A 19,763-nucleotide genomic window follows, 5' to 3' on the forward strand; every position below is an offset into this window, starting at 1 on the left:
GTGCCTGGAACCACTGTCTGACTCTCTTCTTCTTCATTTCTGCAACATTCGCGGCCTTTCCTCTAACTTTCGCTCTGTTGAGCACAACCTCTCCTCCTCTAAACCTCACCTTCTTTTTCTGACGGAGACTCAGCTGTCTGAGGCAACCGACAGCAAACCCTTTTCTGTATCCTCCTACTTTCTCTATACTCATTTCAAAGCCAAAGGTGGCTGTTGTGTATATATACGCAACGACTTATCTTGCTCTCGTGTTCCTGAACTTGATTCTTCTGAATTCTCCACACTCTGGCTTCGGCTTTCCTGTCATTCTCTGACTAAATATATCTGTGCTGTTTACTTATCCCCTAATTCTACTGACTATCAAAAATTCTTCGACTATCTTACTTCTACGATGGAACACATTCTATCCCTTTCTCCTTTCTCTGAAATCTCCATTCTTGGAGATTTCAATGTTCACCACCACCTTTGGCTCTCCTCTCCTTTCACGGATCCACCTGGTGAACAAGCCTACATCTTTTCTATCCTTAATGACCTAGAGCAGCTTGTACAGCACCCTACCCGTATCCCTGACCGCCTTGGAGAGAGCTCCAATATACTTGACCTCTTCCTCACAACTAATCCTTCTGCTTACTCTGTTAATCTTTTCTCTCCGTTGGGCTCCTCCGATCACAACCTTATTACCTTAACCTGTCCTATCACTCCGGTACGGCCTGTGGACCCTCCAGGGAAACGTCGTCTGTGGCATTTTGGAGCCGCAGACTGGGAGGCCCTCAGGCAGTACTTCTTTGATTTTCCCTGGAATGATTATTGCTTCCATGGCCGTGAGCCATCTGAGTGTGCCTTGCGCATTACGGAGGTTATTCTCTCGGGCATGGAAGCATACATTCCTTTCTCATATCCTTTGACTAACGCAAGAAAGCCTTGGTTTAATCACGCTTGTTCTAATGCTGTCCGCAACAAGGAGAGGGCCTACAAAAGGTACCGGAGCCAACCCACCCCTGTATCACATAATCTTTACGTTTCTGCCCGGAATCGTGCTAAGTCTGTTCTTCGCTCTACTAAAAATAATTTCATCCATACTAAATACTCTCAACTCTCCAACTCGAATTCTTCCCGCTCCTTCTGGCATCTTGCCAAAAATCTTTCTAACAACTTTACCTCATCATCCTTCCCTCCTCTTTTCTACTCTGATGGTTCTGTAGCTATTTCTTCTACTGATAAAGCAGATCTCTTCGCACTGACTTTCTCCTCCAATTCTACCTTAGACGATTCCGGTGCTGTTCCTCCATCACTTCCCCCCTCTGACTTCCTCATGGCTGACATTAAAATTTCTTCAGTTGATGTATTTTCTGCCATCACTGGCCTCAGTACTAACAAGGCATATGGGCCTGATGGGGTCCCTCCTGTTGTTCTCAAGAACTGTGCTTCTGTGCTTACACCCTGCCTAGGCAAACTCTTTCGTCTTTGTCTGTCAACTTGTACCTTTCCTTCTTGCTGGAAGTTTGCTCTAATTCAGCCAGTCCCAAAGAAGGGTGACCACTCCCAACCCTCCAACTATCGTCTAATTGCTTTAACGTCCTGTATTTCAAAAGTTTTCGAGTCAATTCTTAATAGAAAAATTTTAGGCATCTTTCCTATCACAACCTTCTTTCCGAGCGTCAGTATGGGTTCCGTTAGGGACGCTCCACTGGCGATCTTCTCACCTACCTTTCAGACTCCTGGTCATCCTCCTTTCGGGACTTTGGCGAAAGCTTTGCCATTGCACTTGACATCTCAAAGGCTTTCGATCGAGTCTGGCATAAATCTTTAATTTCCAAACTGCCCTCCTACGGTTTCTATCCTTCTATCTGTGCCTTCATTGCTAGCTTCCTTTCTGGTCGTTCTATAGCCGCTGTTGTAGATGGCCATCGTTCTTCTCCTAGATCTATCAACAGTGGTGTTCCTCAGGGCTCTGTCCTATCACCAACTCTCTTCCTTTTATTCATCAATGATCTTCTAAGCTGTACATCTAACCCTATCCACTCTTACGTTGATGACTCCACCCTTCACCTCTCCATTCGGTTCCTGCAATGCCCATCTCAACAGTTACTTCAACAATCAAGGGATGAGGCTATGGCACACCTAATGTCTGACTTGGCTCGTATCTCTGACTGGGGTAAAAATAATATGGTTGTCTTTAATGCATCTAAGACTCAGTTCTTACACCTATCAACCCGACAAAATCTTCCACAGGTATACCCACTAATGTTTAATAATATTCAGCTTAATCCTGCATCATCCTTGAACATGCTTGGGGTTTCATTTACTCGGGACTTATCTTGGAAAGATCATATTACATCTCTTGTAAAATCTGCTTCCAAGAGATTGGGTGTGCTAAGCCGACTCCACTCTTTCTTTACCCCTGCGCAATTGTTGACTCTATACAGAGGTTTTATCCGCCCCTGTGTGGAGTACAACTCTCATGTGTGGGAAGGCTCCCCACATACAGCTCTTCTCAATAGGGTGGAGTCAAAGGCTTTTCATCTCATTAACTCTCCTCCTCTTACTGACTCCCTTCAACCTCTGTCTCTTCGCCACACTGTTGCATCTTTATCTCTTTTCTATCGCTACTTTAATGGTCACTGCTCCTCTGAACTGTCTGCTTGCATTCCTCCACCTCTACGACGGGCGCGTAGCACCAGTCGAGCAGGGCAGTACTCCCGAGGTGGATGGAAAGCTGATGACAGGGAGTGCTGGAGCTCCCGTTTCATCAGCCCTCGGGACTAGTTCCTGACCATTCCCCTTTGCTGAACTTTTTCAGTGTCTCAGTTACACAGAGAGTAGGCCAGCATGCTCTCCAGTACAAATTTCTCTATCTATCTTCACCAAACTACATGCACAGTACACACTACACTTCCTATTCAAAATTAACCAAAAATGGCGTTGATTCACCCAGCCTCGGAGTCCCCAGGGGGGGACCATAAATGCCCCCGCCATCTGCCCCTCTCCCGGTGACGACTCGAGGTGCCTGGAACCACTGTCTGACTCTCTTCTTCTTCATTTCTGCAACATTCGCGGCCTTTCATCTAACTTTCGCTCTGTTGAGCACCACCTCTCCTCCTCTAAACCTCACCTTCTTTTTCTAACGGAGACTCAGCTGTCTGAGGCAACTGACAGCAAACCCTTTTCTGTATCCTCCTACTTTCTCTATACTCATTTCAAAGCCAAAGGTGGCTGTTGTGTATACATACGCAACGACTTATCTTGCTCTCGTGTTCCTGAACTTGATTCTTCTGAATTCTCCACTCTCTGGCTTCGGCTTTCCTGTCATTCTCTGACTAAATATATCTGTGCTGTTTACTTATCCCCTAATTCTACTGACTATCAAAAATTCTTCGACTATCTTACTTCTACGATGGAACACATTCTGTCCATTTCTCCTTTCTCTGAAATCTCCATTCTTGGAGATTTCAATGTTCACCACCACCTTTGGCTCTCCTCTCCTTTCACGGATCCACCTGGTGAACAAGCCTACATCTTTTCTATCCTTAATGACCTAGAGCAGCTTGTACAGCACCCTACCCGTATCCCTGACCGCCTTGGAGAGAGCTCCAACATACTTGACCTCTTCCTCACAACTAATCCTTCTGCTTACTCTGTTAATCTTTTCTCTCCGTTGGGCTCCTCCGATCACAACCTTATTACCTTAACCTGTCCTATCGCTCCAGTACGGCCTGCGGACCCTCCAGGGAAACGTCGTTCTGGCATTTTGGAGCTGCGGACTGGGAGGCCCTCAGGCAGTACTTCTTTGATTTTCCCTGGAATGATTATTGCTTCCATGGCCGTGAGCCATCTGAGTGTGCCTTGCGCATTACGGAGGTTATTCTCTCGGGCATGGAAGCATACATTCCTTTCTCATATCCTTTGACTAACGCAAAGAAAGCCTTGGTTTAATCACGCTTGTTCTAATGCTGTCCGCAACAAGGAGAAGGCCTACAAAAAGGTACCGGAGCCAACCCACCCCTGAATCACATAATCTTTACGTTTCTGCCCGGAATCGTGCTAAGTCTGTTCTTCGCTCTACTAAAAATAATTTCATCCATACTAAATGCTCTCAACTCTCCAACTCGAATTCTTCTCGCTCCTTCTGGCACCTTGCCAAAAATCTTTCTAACAACTTTACTCCTCATCATCCTTCCCTCCTCTTTTCTACTCTGATGGTTCTGTAGCTGTTTCTTCTACTGATAAAGCAGATCTCTTCGCACAGACTTTCTCCTCCAATTCCACCTTAGACGATTCCGGTGCTGTTCCTCCATCACTTCCCCCTCTGACTTCCTCATGGCTGACATTAAAATTTCTTCAGTTGATGTATTTTCTGCCATTACTGGCCTCAGTACTAACAAGGCATATGGGCCTGATGGAGTCCCTCCTGTTGTTCTCAAAAACTGTGCTTCTGTGCTTACACCCTGCCTAGGCAAACTATTTCGCCTTTGTCTGTCAACTTGTACCTTTCCTTCTTGCTGGAAGTTTGCTCTCATTCAGCCAGTCCCAAAGAAGGGTGACCACTCCCAACCCTCCAACTATCGTCCAATTGCTTTAACGTCCTGTATTTCAAAAGTTTTCAGTCAATTCTTAATAAAAAAATTTTAAGGCATCTTTCCTATCACAACCTTCTTTCCGATCGTCAGTATGGGTTCCGTCAGGGACGCTCCACTGGCGATCTTCTCACCTACCTTTCAGACTCCTGGTCATCCTCCTTTCGGGACTTTGGCGAAAAGCTTTGCCATTGCACTTGACATCTCAAAGGCTTTCGATCGAGTCTGGCATAAATCTTTAATTTCCAAACTGCCCTCCTACGGTTTCTATCCTTCTTATCTGTGCCTTCATCGCTAGCTTCCTTTCTGGTCGTTCTATAGCCGCTGTCGTAGACGGCCATCGTTCTTCTCCTAGATCTATCAACAGTGGTGTTCCTCAGGGCTCTGTCCTATCACCAACTCTCTTCCTTTTATTCATCAATGATCTTCTAAGCTGTACATCTAACCCTATCCACTCATACGCTGATGACTCCACCCTTCATCTTTCCATTCGGTTCCCGCAACGCCCATCTCAACAGTTACTTCAAGAAACAAGGGATGAGGCTATGGCACACCTAATGTCTGACTTGGCTCATATCTCTGACTGGGGTAAAAATAATATGGTTGTCTTTAATGCATCTAAGACTCAGTTCTTACACCTATCAACCCGACAAAATCTTCCACAGGTATACCCACTAATGTTTAATAATATTCAGATTAATCCTGCATCATCCTTGAACATGCTTGGGGTTTCATTTACTCGGGACTTATCTTGGAAAGATCATATTACATCTCTTGTAAAATCTGCTTCCAAGAGATTGGGTGTGCTAAGCCGACTCCGCTCTTTCTTTACCCCTGCACAATTGTTGACTCTATACAGGGGTTTGATCCGCCCCTGTGTGGAGTACAACTCTCATGTGTGGGAGGCTCCCCACATACAGCTCTTCTCAATAGGGTGGAGTCAAAGGCTTTTCGTCTCATTAACTCTCCTCCTCTTACTGACTCCCTTCAACCTCTGTCTCTTCGCCGCACTGTTGCATCTTTATCTCTTTTCTATCGCTACTTTAGTGGTCACTGCTCCTCTGAACTGTCTGCTTGCATTCCTCCACCTCTACGACGGGCGCGTAGCACCCGTCTGGCAGCAAACTCTCATCCCTTTTCTGTCCAACTCTCTAATGCAAGAGTTAACCGTTACTCCCAGTCTTTCATTTATGCAACAGGTCAGCTCTGGAACTGTCTCCCTCTGTCTGTATTTCCTCCTGCCTATGATCTCCAGTCTTTCAAACGTAGTGTGTCCAGGCATCTCAAAATGATCGGATCTTGAATTTGGCTCTCTATTGTGTTTTGTTTTTCTCTTGGAGGGAACTGTTACTGCGGGCTCATGGCCTTTGGTTCCTTCTTCCTCGCATAAAAAAAAAAAAAAAAAAAAAAAAAAAAAAACTCTCATCCTTTTTCTGCCCAACTCTCTAATGCAAGAGTTAACCGTTACTCCCAGTCTTTCATTTATGCAACAGGTCAGCTCTGGAACTGTCTCCCTCTGTCTGTATTTCCTGCTGCCTATGATCTCCAGTCTTTCAAACGGAGTGTGTCCAGGCATCTCAAAAGGATCGGATCTTGAATTTGGCTCTATATTGTATTTTGTTTTTCTCTTGGAGGGAACTGTTACTGCGGGCTCATGGCCTTTGGTTTCTTCTTCCTCGCATTAAAAAACACACACACACACACACACACACACACACACACACACACACACACACAGGCTTAAAAATTTACAACCATCAAAGAGTTCATAAGCTTACAGCACAACACACAAGTTCCCATCACCAATGGGAAGCCCTACTGAGCATGTTAGATATTGTATTGCTGCCAGAATCCTGCCTTTGGGTTGGTTTTGACAAAAGAGGTGATAGAGGAGAGCTCTTCATTTCCCCATGCCAAGAGATCCACATTGCCCAATCCCAACCAAATTTATTAAGCTCCAATAATGGTAGTTCACCACCCACAACCTCAGAGTAGCAGTGTCAGAGCTGAGGTCACCTCCAGATGCCATAGTATGCATGGACACCATTGGTCCCATAGACATGAGCAGGCAGGGATCTGGAATAAACATAATGTCACATAGCACATAAGTGTAAAGCAGTTGCAAGTAACATTCCTGTTCCTGTTGAGGGAGTGTCCAGGGTTTCAGTATCATTTAGGCCATGGACAACATGAGTCATTGTCAGCATAAAGTATCAGTACACATCACATTTATTTTTTCCTCTTAGTAACAGTAGAGTTGTTTTACATTACACCTTGAGGCATCACACTTTCCAGGAACATCCAGCCTGTGGGGGTGTGCTGTTTTCATGGGTAGGCCCTGTTGCACCAGCTGGATCCTCACAACAAAAACATTTTAGCACATCCCAGGTCAGTTGGGGGTAGCTGACATACATCTCTTCTCATCATCCAGCAACATGAGGTTACCATTATTTGGATCTCTGGTTGGGGATGACAGTCAAGGCAGTTTCAGTGATGCTTGGACTCAGCTAGTGTTGATGGAGACATCTGTTGCAGAACTTTTCCTGTTGTTATGAATATGGTTCAGAGTCCTGTACAGGCTTATATCATTAGTGACCCTAGTGGCTCCTTTATGACATACCAAACCAGGCTATCAACAGCTTCTTTGGAAATGTCACACCCCTTTACCACTAACCTCCCCAGCATTAAAAGTGGACTTTCACCCACAGTTTGAAGAATGCTTTGTATTACACTTCGAAGATAGGGTCCTCAGCAGCAGCAAGTTTGGTCACCATGCAGCCTCCCTTGTCAGATGATTTGACCACATCTACAAAACTTTCTTAAAAGCTCACAGATCACCAACATCATGGCAGTGTTAGAATGAAGTTTACACATGCTTTCCATGTCAGAGGCCTGACAGCTTCTGTAGTCATTTAATACCACAGCACTCTTGCAGATCCTTTCTACTAGATCTCTGGACAGTTCAGCTTTTATCATCATTGAGTCATCATCCACCTGGTATTAGTCCCTGTCGTGGATTTACACCTGTCTTGTTACGTGTGGGAATCCAGTATCAGCTGCTCTTTTCACAAACCAGATGAAATAGCAGTTTTGGAGGAAGGTCATCATGCCTTGTGAGGCACTGTTATAGAAGACAGGAAATAATGCATCAATTCCTGCGGTTTCCGTGTGTGGGATGATTCCTTCTGTCACTACTTTGATTGCCTGCTTGGTGTTGTAAGCAGCTCAAGCCTGCTTTCTAAAGTGCTTCCAAGGCTTGCATACAACAAGTGAAAAAATTGCTTTTTTGGCTACACAGAAAATTGGTTGCTTGAACCTGAATTTGTTGTAAAGAAGCTATCATATGAAGGTGAGATAGGACATACGGGCCTCATCCATGGATTCATTATCCATATAGTGGATTGGATGATGATGATGGTGGTGTAGAAAATACTCCTGTCAGAATATATACCTTGTATGTGTATTCTGCTCTCTTGAGCTTCCTCATGTTTCAGATTAAATCCACTAAACTTCATATAATTATCACATTTCAGATAAGAACCATTCAGCTTCAGATATAATTTAATGTGTTATTTCTTTTGTTATCATTCCAATTTTGTTTTTATGGTTACTTTAAGAAGTTTTCTTTTTCTTGCAGAATTTGTCTGTTTATCCAACAAACTTGATGCATATTTATCCAGGCTCAGCGGGGAATGTCGTCTACATATCACCGGTAAGTGAAACTGATAATTACCAGTTATTTATATACCATTTAGTGCTGGAGAGGGATGCCTTCTTGTGGTGGCACTGATGCTCCAGAAAAAAAGACCTGCCTGGATTCACCAATGTGCCTCAACTCCCCACCTCCCAAAAAGAGAATGGTAGGTTGCAGCATTAGTGTCCTGCAGTCCACAGGGGTCACGTCCAGCTATGCCTGGTGTTGCAACTGCAGTACAATATTCTGTTTATTTTAATGTGGTCCAGAATTTTGTCCTTTTGCAGCTTGTTCCTCAGCTCATTGGCAGAAGAAACAGTACTATGGCTCCACATTCTTTCCACAGCATTCCTTTGTGATTAACTTCATATTCTAGTATTAGTGTTTCATCTCAGCAGTCAGGATGGAGAGATGTCAGTTTTAGGCCAAGTGAGAGTAAAGCGAGGTTACTCATTCATCATTAACCTTTCAGCCAGAGGACATCATTTTGCACTGTCTTGCCAGACTGCCCTGCACCTTGACCACTTCCTTGTGATAGCATATTGGTTTGGCTTATTTTTGCCAGATGATTTCACTCAGCTTGGGAAGAACCTCATAATAGTAGTAGTAATAGTAGTAGTAGTAATAGTAGTATCTAGTAGTAGTAGTTGTTTGGTTATATTTTACTACTACTACAGTGACTCCTCCTCCTCCTCCTCCTCTGCCCTATTCTGCTACTACTACTACTACTACTACTACTACTACTACTCTACTTTGCACTGCTCTGCTTTGCTCTGCTCAAGGGCACTATTACTACTACTAGTACTGCCACTACTACTACTGCTGCTGCTGCTGCTACAGCTGCTGCTACTACTACTACTACTACTACTACTACAGTACTACTATTACTACATAAGTAATGACAGGTTGTAATACTGTAGAAGTGGTGGCAGTAGCAGCAGCCCTAGGTTCACCTAAAATGTGATCCCAGTGGACTACATGTTTAAATTGCCATTCTGCAGTCCACCATCCTCCTCTTGGGGGATGGGGAGGTAGGTGAGGGACATTTACATAACCAGGCAGTGTAATGGGGTTGCCGGGGTTCATGTCAGGCCCATCAACTTTCTGAAATTCTCTCATAAACTGAACAAAATCATTGAGAGGTGGTGGTAGTAGTAGTAGTAGTAGTACTAGTAGTAGCAGCAGCAGCAGGAGCAGTAGTAGTAGTAGTGGAGCTGGTGGTGGTACCTGTTAGTAGCAGTGTAGTGGTAGTAGTAGTAGTATTAGTACTAGTAGCAGCAGCAGCAGCAGTAGTAGTAGTAGTAGTAGTGGGGATGGTGGTGGTACCTGTTAGTAGCAGTGTAGTCATAGCAGTAGTAGTAGTGGTGGTGTCTGGTGATGGTATTGTAGTCACAGGAGCAGCAGCAGCTCGTTGTTCATCTGTAATGTGCATTTCTCTGGCAGTTCATCATCATCTGTTGGGGGATAGGGAGGGAGATGAGGGATGTTTGTTTCATCAGGTAATGAATCCCCTCCCAGTTATATCAGTCACCATGGGAAGGAATTCCTCTCCAGCAGGAATATATCAGATTGAAGGAGTGAAGAAAACATGCTATAGGTCTTTTACCTCAACTTGGTTCAGATTTTCTTCCTGTTGCAGCTTATTTAATGTGACTCAGTGGCAGAAAAAGACAGTGTTACAGCTGTGCAACCCTTTCATAGTACAGGTACAGGCATACCCTGCTATACGATCAACCGCTAGACAATACCCCGCCATAGCATGGTAAAAGAAATAACACCCTTCCCTGCCTATTGATGGCCAGTCCCTGGTTATCCGATGGTTATTTTTCTGATGGTTTCTTTTTTAGCCGATTTTGATGATATTTTAGACTTAAATTTTGAGGTTAGGTTGATTTATAAACTGTTTTTACACTTAGATTAATGTGTTTTAATCATAGATGGGGTGAACACTTGTCATTTTTGGGTACAGTTTACTAAGTTTGATTTTTTCCAGACTTATTGTTGATGATTTTCATATAGTATTTTTGGGTTTAGGTGAGTTATAAACTGCTTTTAGGCTTAGTTTAGCATGTTTTAAAGCTATTTGGGGGTTTTAGTGAACTAGAAGCTTGTTTTTGGACTCATCTGGGTGGGTTTTGGACTTGGTTGGGTGGGGATCCCAAGGCTCTCCAGTGCATCCCTATACATTCTGTGTTATAACATCCCTGATGATTGATACCCTGGCTCAAAGATGGATTTTCCCAAAAGCATCCCATCGTTATAATGAGGACCACCTGTACATCTTCTTGACTAGCATCATATGCTAATGTGAATCTGTTGTTACAACTCGGTATTCAGGATGAAGTTGCAGTTTTAGGCCAAGTGAAAGCAAAATGATAGTAGTGTACAATCTCGCCACAAAGTATCCAAATGCCGTAAGCATCATCCGGTTTTAAATAAATGATAGAAAAATAAGAAAACAGCTCTCCTCATGTGTATCTCTGTCAGTAATAGTTATTACATCATACACTAGTGCATTGGCTCCTGAGTACGTCATTCCCAGATGAGACATGCCAACCATTCAAAGATGACACACCAAATTCTGCTCATTTTCACATCCATTGTGCCCAGGCGTTATACTTTTTGTTGAGACTGTAATAAGAACATAAAAGAGTATAGCTGCAGTAGGCCAGTTGGCCCATGCTAGGCAGCTTCCACAAGAGTGTGATTAAACTGCTAGAATAAGACAAGGAGAGAGAGAGACAGACAGAGAAAGTGAGGGGGGGGGGGACATTGTTGAAAGCTATACCCAACCCACCAATTCATGGAGCCCATCTGATGATGAATAAAATACTGTATCTTGAGACAGCAAGAATAAATTATATTAACTACATAGTCAGACTGAAAGATTAATGTCCTCCCTGTCCTTTTGTGGGAATTTAGATAGAATGGTTGATACATTAAAAAGAAAATCCCTTTTTGTAGCACTGATGAGGTGCCTATATGTGGTGGTGCTGTGTACTCAACATGGAGCAGCTGTAGTGTCCACCTAGAGCCAAAGCTTGTTATATTTCCCTTCACCTTACCATGGGAAAAACTCTGGTGAATTGCTGTCTGCCAAAAGGAGGGTGTCAAATTTCTACCGAGTGCCTGTACTGTAAATGAACTGTATGGTACCTGTAGGATGGCCGTAAAGAAGCAGTTGCCTACCTGTGATTGATGGGTCTGTTCAGCCAGACAGATTAGGATATGAAACAGCAACAATATATATATATATATATATATATATATATATATATATATATATATACTGTATATATGTACTGTATAGTAATCCCTCTACTATCTGATGTACTAGAGCCAAAGGCATGTCCGGAAAGTGGTCCCATCCGGAGTGTGGGCCCCCTAGCTCCTGGGCTGGAACTTAAGGACCCTAACCCAGCCTAACTTTGAAAGCCACCTAAATAACTCCCTACCGGACATGCATAGCACCTATTTAACCCTATTTAAGACCCTGTTAATGCCAATAATGGACATAAATCATGAAATAAATGAAAATGAACCAAAGAATAAGGAATTAGAAGTGACTGTACCTCAGCCAGGGCACTTACAGCACATTTGTGGCCAGCTTTTCTAAGGTTTTGGCAGTGGTGAAAATGCTCTTGAAGCACGTACAGTAATCCAGTGTTGTGCTGCACTTAGTTCTTTGCGCTGTGAGTTATAATTGTTTAACCCTTTCTTTACCGACCTCTCCCCCCAATGTAAACACTACGTTTACCCCTCATACCGACCTGATAGCTCTCCCTCCCGTAGTCTGAGGGGTAGTGTATATTTCTTGCCACATCGAAACTATTCACTGTTTGTGATTTGTTTGTATACTGATTATGACATAAACCCAGCATGATGTTGGTAATAAAAAAAAAAAATTATAAAATAAATCACTATGGTATATAAGTTTACATATCTTATGCTGAAGTACTGTTACCCAGGTAACTACTGTACAAACTGGCTTGAAAAAAATGTCCTGCACAGATGGATGGCTTATTTATTTACCTTGTAAGCTGAGCATGAAGTGTGTGGACACACATGATGGTGATGGCGACCTTGACCCACCTGTTGCCGAGAGTGCAGTGTCACTAAGCTCGCTACTAATTTCTTCCTCCTCCCCACACACATCAACCTCGCTATCATTTTCAGCATCACAGTCATCTACTGACACATCAGACACTGCTGCATCATCATCTGATACATCTAAATAAGTATCCTCATGAGGAATAAACTTGTCACTATCGGAATCCGCCAGAGACGCCGTAAGAGAAAAATATCCTGTACACCCTCTCTCAAGGTCAAGTACGTGGTAACTGACTCACTCAAGCAGGCCAAGGGGTGTAAATTTTGCCATATGTCAGCAGAAAATATAGTATGATATCTGTAGTAGAAATTATAAATAAAATAATGCTTGGTCTAAAAGAGGTTACATCACAGATGAGTGAGCATGCCATTGGTGCCACCGCAACTCAGTCATGACGTATCTTATGATGTCAGAATTCGTCAGAACTTCGTCACAGTCTTTGTTGTCAAAACACAGAGCTGTTGCTAACACGAGGTCCTCAGAAACAGCCTTACCGGGCTATCCTGAGGCCCATAAGCTGCCATTCATTAGAGGGTGTACCAGCGTACCACGGTAGCGGTTCCGGTGTCTCACGGGTGTTTACAGGCGATGTACGGGGGTACATCAAAACACATTTTTGGTAAAGAAGGGGTTAACACTGCACATTGTTCTTAACTGCATCATGCCAGTTTCAACCGCCAGTTTCAGTTGCCAATTTGCACTCCACAGTTAATCCTTTGCACTCTAAATTCTAATGTCTTAACTCTGCACAACGCTGTAAATTTCCATATGGTCTAGTGGCAAGGTATTTCAGTTTATTCACTGTTTATTCACAAAAAATGAGCACGTGTGGCTTCCATTGCAATAGGCATCTACTTGCCATCAAAGTTGGGCAGTAACTGTTGGGAGTGTTGGTGATGGGGAAACAGAGTTGCCAGATCGCAACGGCCACATTACCAAACTCCTCAGTTTTCATTACCAAATTTAACTTTTCATTACCAAATTCATAAAGCTAGCATTTATTCTTCACTAATAATATATGAGGCCATTAGAGGGAAAACCAGGTAAGCGCCAAAAAAAGGAAACAGAAAAAAATGCTGTTAAAGTTTGTGTACTTTAAATGTGACATAATTTTTCAACCAATGAAGATATTCTGCTCTTGTTTTTTTTTCCATGTAGCCTAATTCATCTACTTTTCCGTAATGATACTCAGACGCTGATAATTAGTGGTATTCTATATGAAAAAATTCAGTAACATCTTCTTTCTCCTCTTGTTAGACAACAATCGACGACAAAGTAGCAGTACTTTTACCCATAATATGTGTTATTGTAGGTCAGCTATAAGATACTGAGACTGAAAATATGTTGGTAAGTAAGGACATGTGCCTTTATGGTGGTGTCATAAAAAAATGCTTGGTGGTATGCGTCGAGCCACGCGATTGGCGTGTCTTGCAGCCACCTCCTGCTGTGTGGCGCTCGCCTGGTTTTCCCTCTCACTCAGCCTCACATACATGCAGCTTACAATGAGTGTGTGTTTTGACATGAATACTATGGTAAAATCGCCTTAACTCAAGTAGGAAAACCGGACATGATATTGGTTTCCAAGGATGCAGTACTTGGGAGAAGAAAATACTAAGCCAAAATGGACCTAATGGTAATGTCATGGAGTGGTTGGCTATCAATAGCAGTACGGTCATTCACAGCCCTTTAAAAATCGTAATTTTCAGCCATCTTGGGGACATCTTTTTCACTTAAACCCTTGTTGTAGTGGTAGAAGAGGATTTGGAGAATAAAGTGGTATATGTAACTCTGTTTCTGGCCGGGGTGGCGCTTACCTGGTTTTTCCTCCAAGCGCCTCATATACAAGTTGAAATACATGTAATCACTCTTCTCATAATTAACAGCACGTTGATTATATTCACGCTATGTTGGCTAGCAGATTAATCAGAGAGTGCAAACAATCCACCATCTCCATCCTGTGTATCCTCATACATGTGAAAAATCCCTTTGGTAATGCATTATTCTGATTCATTACCAAATGAATTTTTCATCGCCAAATTGGCCCACATTTGGTAATGAAAAATACCAAATGGCAACCCTGACAGGGGAGGGGGGAGGGGGGAGGAAGGAAGGGGGGAGGGGCCGTGATGTAAACCAGCTGTTTGGTGTCGCGGGGCAATTTCAAATTACGGGTGGGGAAAAAATCCAGATTTGGGGGGTATTTTTTTCTTTTTTTCTTGGCCATTTTTGGGTTCTGAAGGTCCAGGCCCACAATGTCCGGTAAGTGGGGTGTCCGGAAAGTGGGCGTTCTGAAAGTATATATACTATCTCTCTCTCTCTAATATATATATATATATATATATATATATATATATATACATAATATGGAGCCTCTGTGGTACAGTGGTAGAGTGTGCGCTTCGTACACGGGTGAACCAGGGTTCGCGGCCCTCCAAGGTAATAAACTTTGGGAGTGTTCACCCGGCCACGTACTTCATTGGCGGACATAAGGGGTGCTGTGGTTGAACCAGTGTCGCATACTATAAAGTATGTTTGCACCCAGTCGGCCTACGCAGGCCGATTACACTTGGTTCACAGACTACACACACATCCAAAGCCACTCCAACACTACAATTACACTTACAAGCACTTCTTACCCTACATACAATCTCTACCAGACAGCCTAAGCCACTTGGTGGAGATACATTGGCTGTATTATCCTGACTTTGGTCGGGATAGGCTGGTCCTGCAGTGGATACTCAATCGGCTGATGATGATGATGATGATGATGATATATATATATATATATATATATATATACAGGGTGACCCTGAAAAAAACTCCCACATTTCAAAGGTAAATTAAAAAAAAATGGTTAAAGATAATACAAATATTATTTAAACACATGAAACTTCATTCAGTACAGTTTTTATTCATCATGTTTTAAAGATGACATCTTCGAAATGGTGGCTGTCATTGTCTATACACGCTTGGAGGCAATTTCTGAAGGCTGCCATGGCTTGACGGGTCATGGGTGGAACAGCGGCTATCTCCTGCTGAATAGCAACCGTAAGGGCTTCAAGAGTTTGGGGTCGATGAGTTTACAGAGCCACTCAAATGAAAATGAGCTTTGTTGCTGCACAAGAGAACAGCATCTTCCAGAACAGTGTGCAGAATGATCTCACATAACTCCCTGCGGCTTATCCAGTCTCTCGCATTAAGTTCTTACACAACCATCATTTTGTATGGATGGAATTGAAGGTCTTTGTGTAAGATTCTCCTTGCAGTTTCCTGGGATATCCCTACAGGTAAAGTATGCTTCCGCGCAGAATGTCTCAGAGACTGTACAACAGATCGCCTCAATGCTTCAATATTCTCAGGTGTACGAGCGCCCCTAGGTCGACCAGGTGATTTTCTTTTTAAAGCTGAGCCTGTTGCCCTGAAATTCTCAACCCACTGCAAGATGGTTTTCTGATCTGGAAAGTTTTGTTTCCGTGGAATACTGAATTGTCTTTGAAAGGCCCTCCGCACGGCAATCATGGAACGGTTGTTTGTGAAGAACGCTTCGACAGTAAATGCACTGTGTGCTGCCGACCGCGCCATGTTGGCGATTGAGGACGGTTGGGGTTGGACTACCAACAGACCCTAGCCCTGGTCCTCCCTCCTCACTATTGCCAGTGCTACAGCCTGTCGAAATGTGGGATTTTTGGGGGGGTCACCCTGTATGTATATACAGTATATATATATATATATATATATATATATATATATATATATCTCTGTCTGTCTATCTATATATATATATATTTATTTATTTATTTATTTATTTATTTTGACATTCTTTATTGTTATTATGTGACTGGTAATTTACAGAAAAATTGTCTCTTAAAGTTGCATTGTAAACCCGTGAAGCTGACTCGCCAATTTCTTACAGTTTGCAGTACCAGGTGTGTGTGAAGGTTATAATATTTTAGAACACATGGCTGACACATAATATAGCCTTGCTGCCCTGCAGATTACATTATCACTGTGTGGTTCCCATATTTTCCTCACTGTCATCCTTATCTTTTCCCTTGCTCTTGATAACATGCTGATTTATTCTCATGACTCGTATCTGAGTTAACCTTGCCATGAACTATTTCTCTCTTTTTTATTTTTTTGCTTTCATGGTTACAGCTAGAATCCCAGTCCTCTTGCAGCCACAGAACAGTCGTATACTATCATATTTTGCATTATTGTAGCCACTTAACCCTCAGGGCCATGGAGATTTCTTCTCAGTTGATTCTCACAACCTTGTGGCTGTTTTTCAACTTTGAATACAGTAAACTTTTTGATCTGGGGGTTAGATATAGCCTAATAAATTCATTCAGTATAAGATGCTCTTTCGTATCATTTGTTCTGTTTATAAAAGCTTGAACGTACTTGCATGTGTCAGCTGTGGTCACCTAATGTTATTTCTTCACACTCCTTGATCTCTGGCAGCATCCATGTTCCATCCCGCATCCCTGAGGTCACACTCTATGACCTAGACCCAGGTCTTTTATAGTTGTCCTCTCACAACCCTATCCCCTGACATTCACACTTTTTACCTTCTGCATCCAACTGTCATCTTCCATCTTTTCAACATTCCCAAACCATTTCAACCCACCCCTCGTGTTCACAACACCAATACACTCCAGTCTCATCCTTCCTCTCAGCTCTTCAGTTTTAATCCTAACCCTTCATGTTTAACCTGATGAAGACCCTAAACCCCTTTTTGCTAAATTGATGGTCAGGATTAAAGAGATGTGGGATGATTTGAGTTGTAACTATGGTGACTCATTCTTGCCTCAAAACTAAGGCTCATCTAATTTCATACAAGTTCAGTACAGTATTCAAGTTGTAACATTAACATTGGCCCATTTCTGTCAGAGGAAAGCAAACTAATTATAGTATCAGCAAGAATAAATTAAAAGGATGTCACCCAGATTCAGGGTGTCAGGATAATGCTCTCAGGCTCTCATGACTCACTCTTTACCGAATAAAGTTATCAAATGTTAGCTAAAATACAGTACTGTAAACTGCCAGAGTTATATCCATCACCAGTGAGTTCTATCTATCTATCTATCTATTGCCAGATGCCAAAATCCTGTAAGGGGTGGCCATTTGACTTTGAGTTAGTTGTTTTACGGGGAGGGGCATTAACCCTCCACCAGCCCACTTGTTGACATGTAGGGAGCCCGTATGGTTTGGGTATATGGTTACCACCAAGCGTTGTAAATGGTTAACTTATTGAATTCTTTTTTAATTTATTCTCACTTCCATACTTGTTTTCAGCTTTGAAGGAATGTTTATGTTGTGAATGGCTACAAACAGTCTCCATGAGTCCCTTCACATACCAGATGTCTCTTATGAAGCTGAATAAACTTGTCTGGATGCATATTCTGTTCTCTTTAACTAGGTCTAAAATAATGCAATTGTTTGCTCATACAGTTATAACATTTTAACATGCTTTTAGATACAGGATCACCATTCGTGCTCATACAATTGATACAGTCCCCCACAAAGCACCATTTTCAGTGTATGATCGCCAATATTGTGTACATGATTGGTATGATCTGTATATTCAGCATAAGACTGATCATTATTCAGTTAATTTTACAGGAATGTAACCCGATTAAATGTCAAGGTCGACATGTAATACAGTACCATCAGGAGAAGTCATCTGGTTTTATACCCTTACCTGTGGTAGACTGTGGTAGCCTAACCGTATGCGTGAAAAGGAAATAATATGGGATTTGGCAGGTCATTGTATTTATTGGTTCTGGAGAGGAATGCCTCATGTGGTGGCACTGGTATGATTAGGAAGTGAAGTAGCTTCAGCCTGCAGTACACCAGGTTCTCATGTAGATTAACTTGAGGTTACCAACTACTACTGCTGGTGTCGTATTTCATGTCCTTTTGTTCATAAAGGCTCCATCATGCTTGCATGAGTTGGCCTTGGTCATCTAATGGTGGCTCTCCATGCTGTTCAATCTCTGGTAGCCTCCCAGTTCAGTTCCTTATTCCTGAGGTCACACACTATGACCTCGTCCCAGGTCTCTTTTGGTCTGCCTCATGCAACCCAAACCCCGATGTTCACACCTGTCACCTTCAGCACCTGTTTGTCATCTTCCATCTTCTCATTATGTCCAAACCATCTCAGTGTAATGCTGTACTCCTCATCACAACAATAGCTCATTAAATAATACATTAAAATCCCATCTTTCCTTCTTCTCAACTCTTCAGTCGTTCAGGGATGCACTACACATCCATCTGATCATCATCATTTCTGTATGCCTGATGATATGAACATCCTCTTCTTTTTCTGCCCAGGTCTTACTACTGTACAGCATTACACTAGTTACTCATGCTGCGTACAAGGACCCTTTAGCACAGAGGGAGAACCCTCTCAGTGTCAGGAGAGGCAACAACTCCCTGAACGTCCTCCATCTTCTCCTTGCCCTAGCCACAGAGCTAGTTCTATCCCCTCGTCCATTACATAACATGACCCCCAAATAACAAAACTCCTCCACACACTCAAGAAAGTCTCCAGCAAGAGCTTTCTCACCTCTCAATCTGTACATGCTCTCCCCAAAACAGTGCACATATGAAATAAACATTATTTTGCAGCCTGCCTCTAATACATCTCTTATCACAGACATTGCACAAGATGGAGTTACTTCCCTCACCCTTGTGGCAAACTACACATGGCCATACTCCCTTTGCTTTGACGGCACTGCCACCAGCCCTAGATATCATCATTTTTGTTTTATTTACATTTACTCTTAAACCCTTGTACCCAGTTCCACTTCTCTTCTTTAATCTTTCCTCTGCCTTCCTCTCATTCTCCACATACTACACCAAGTCATTAGCATACATCATCTCTCATGGGAGTTCATTTATTTATTTTTTTATTATTATTATTATTATTTTTTTGTTACCGTAATATAACCAACCCATTTGTGTTTCCTACATGTCAGCAAGTGGGTTGGCGGTGGCTTGGTGTCCCTCCCCGTAAAACAGCTAACTCAGAGGCAAACGGTCATCCCTTATGGGATTATGGCATCAGGCTATAGATAGATTTTTTTTTAACTTGGAGTCAGCCGGTATTATTAATTGAAGGAAACTACAGTAGATGGGGAGGCGGTGGCTCAGTCGGTAGAGAGGTGGCCTGCAGTCCTGACGGACCCAGGTTCGAATCCCGGTTGGGGCAGGGAACAGTTTAAGGATCTGAATTTAATTAAATCAGGCTTTACTGATCTACCAGAAGACCCGCCGACATCGTTTCGTTTCGTTTTTTAAAGGCTCCAACATGCTTGCATGTGTCGGTCTTGGTCACCTAATGGCGGCTCTCCACGCTGCACGATCCATTGCAGCCTCCCTG

The 19,763-nt window shown here is 42.8% G+C and overlaps 1 protein-coding gene across 2 annotated transcripts in view; it reads left to right on the forward strand.

Annotated features, from left to right (window-relative positions):
• The window catches only part of LOC145418541 (eukaryotic translation initiation factor 4 gamma 3-like), a 536,301-nt gene that overhangs the window by 352,645 nt on the left and 163,893 nt on the right, over positions 1–19,763 (forward strand). For both annotated transcript variants that reach the window (XM_080286907.1, XM_080286908.1), the window contains exon 6: positions 8,212–8,286. In XM_080286907.1, the coding sequence (XP_080143033.1) occupies positions 8,212–8,286 (75 nt within the window). The remainder of the gene's footprint in view (positions 1–8,211; positions 8,287–19,763) is intronic.

The sequence above is a fragment of the Coenobita brevimanus genome, chromosome 115, assembly GCF_032717465.1.
Source record: "Coenobita brevimanus isolate Jiangsu-jjx chromosome 115, ASM3271746v2, whole genome shotgun sequence".
Taxonomy (NCBI): domain Eukaryota; kingdom Metazoa; phylum Arthropoda; class Malacostraca; order Decapoda; family Coenobitidae; genus Coenobita; species Coenobita brevimanus.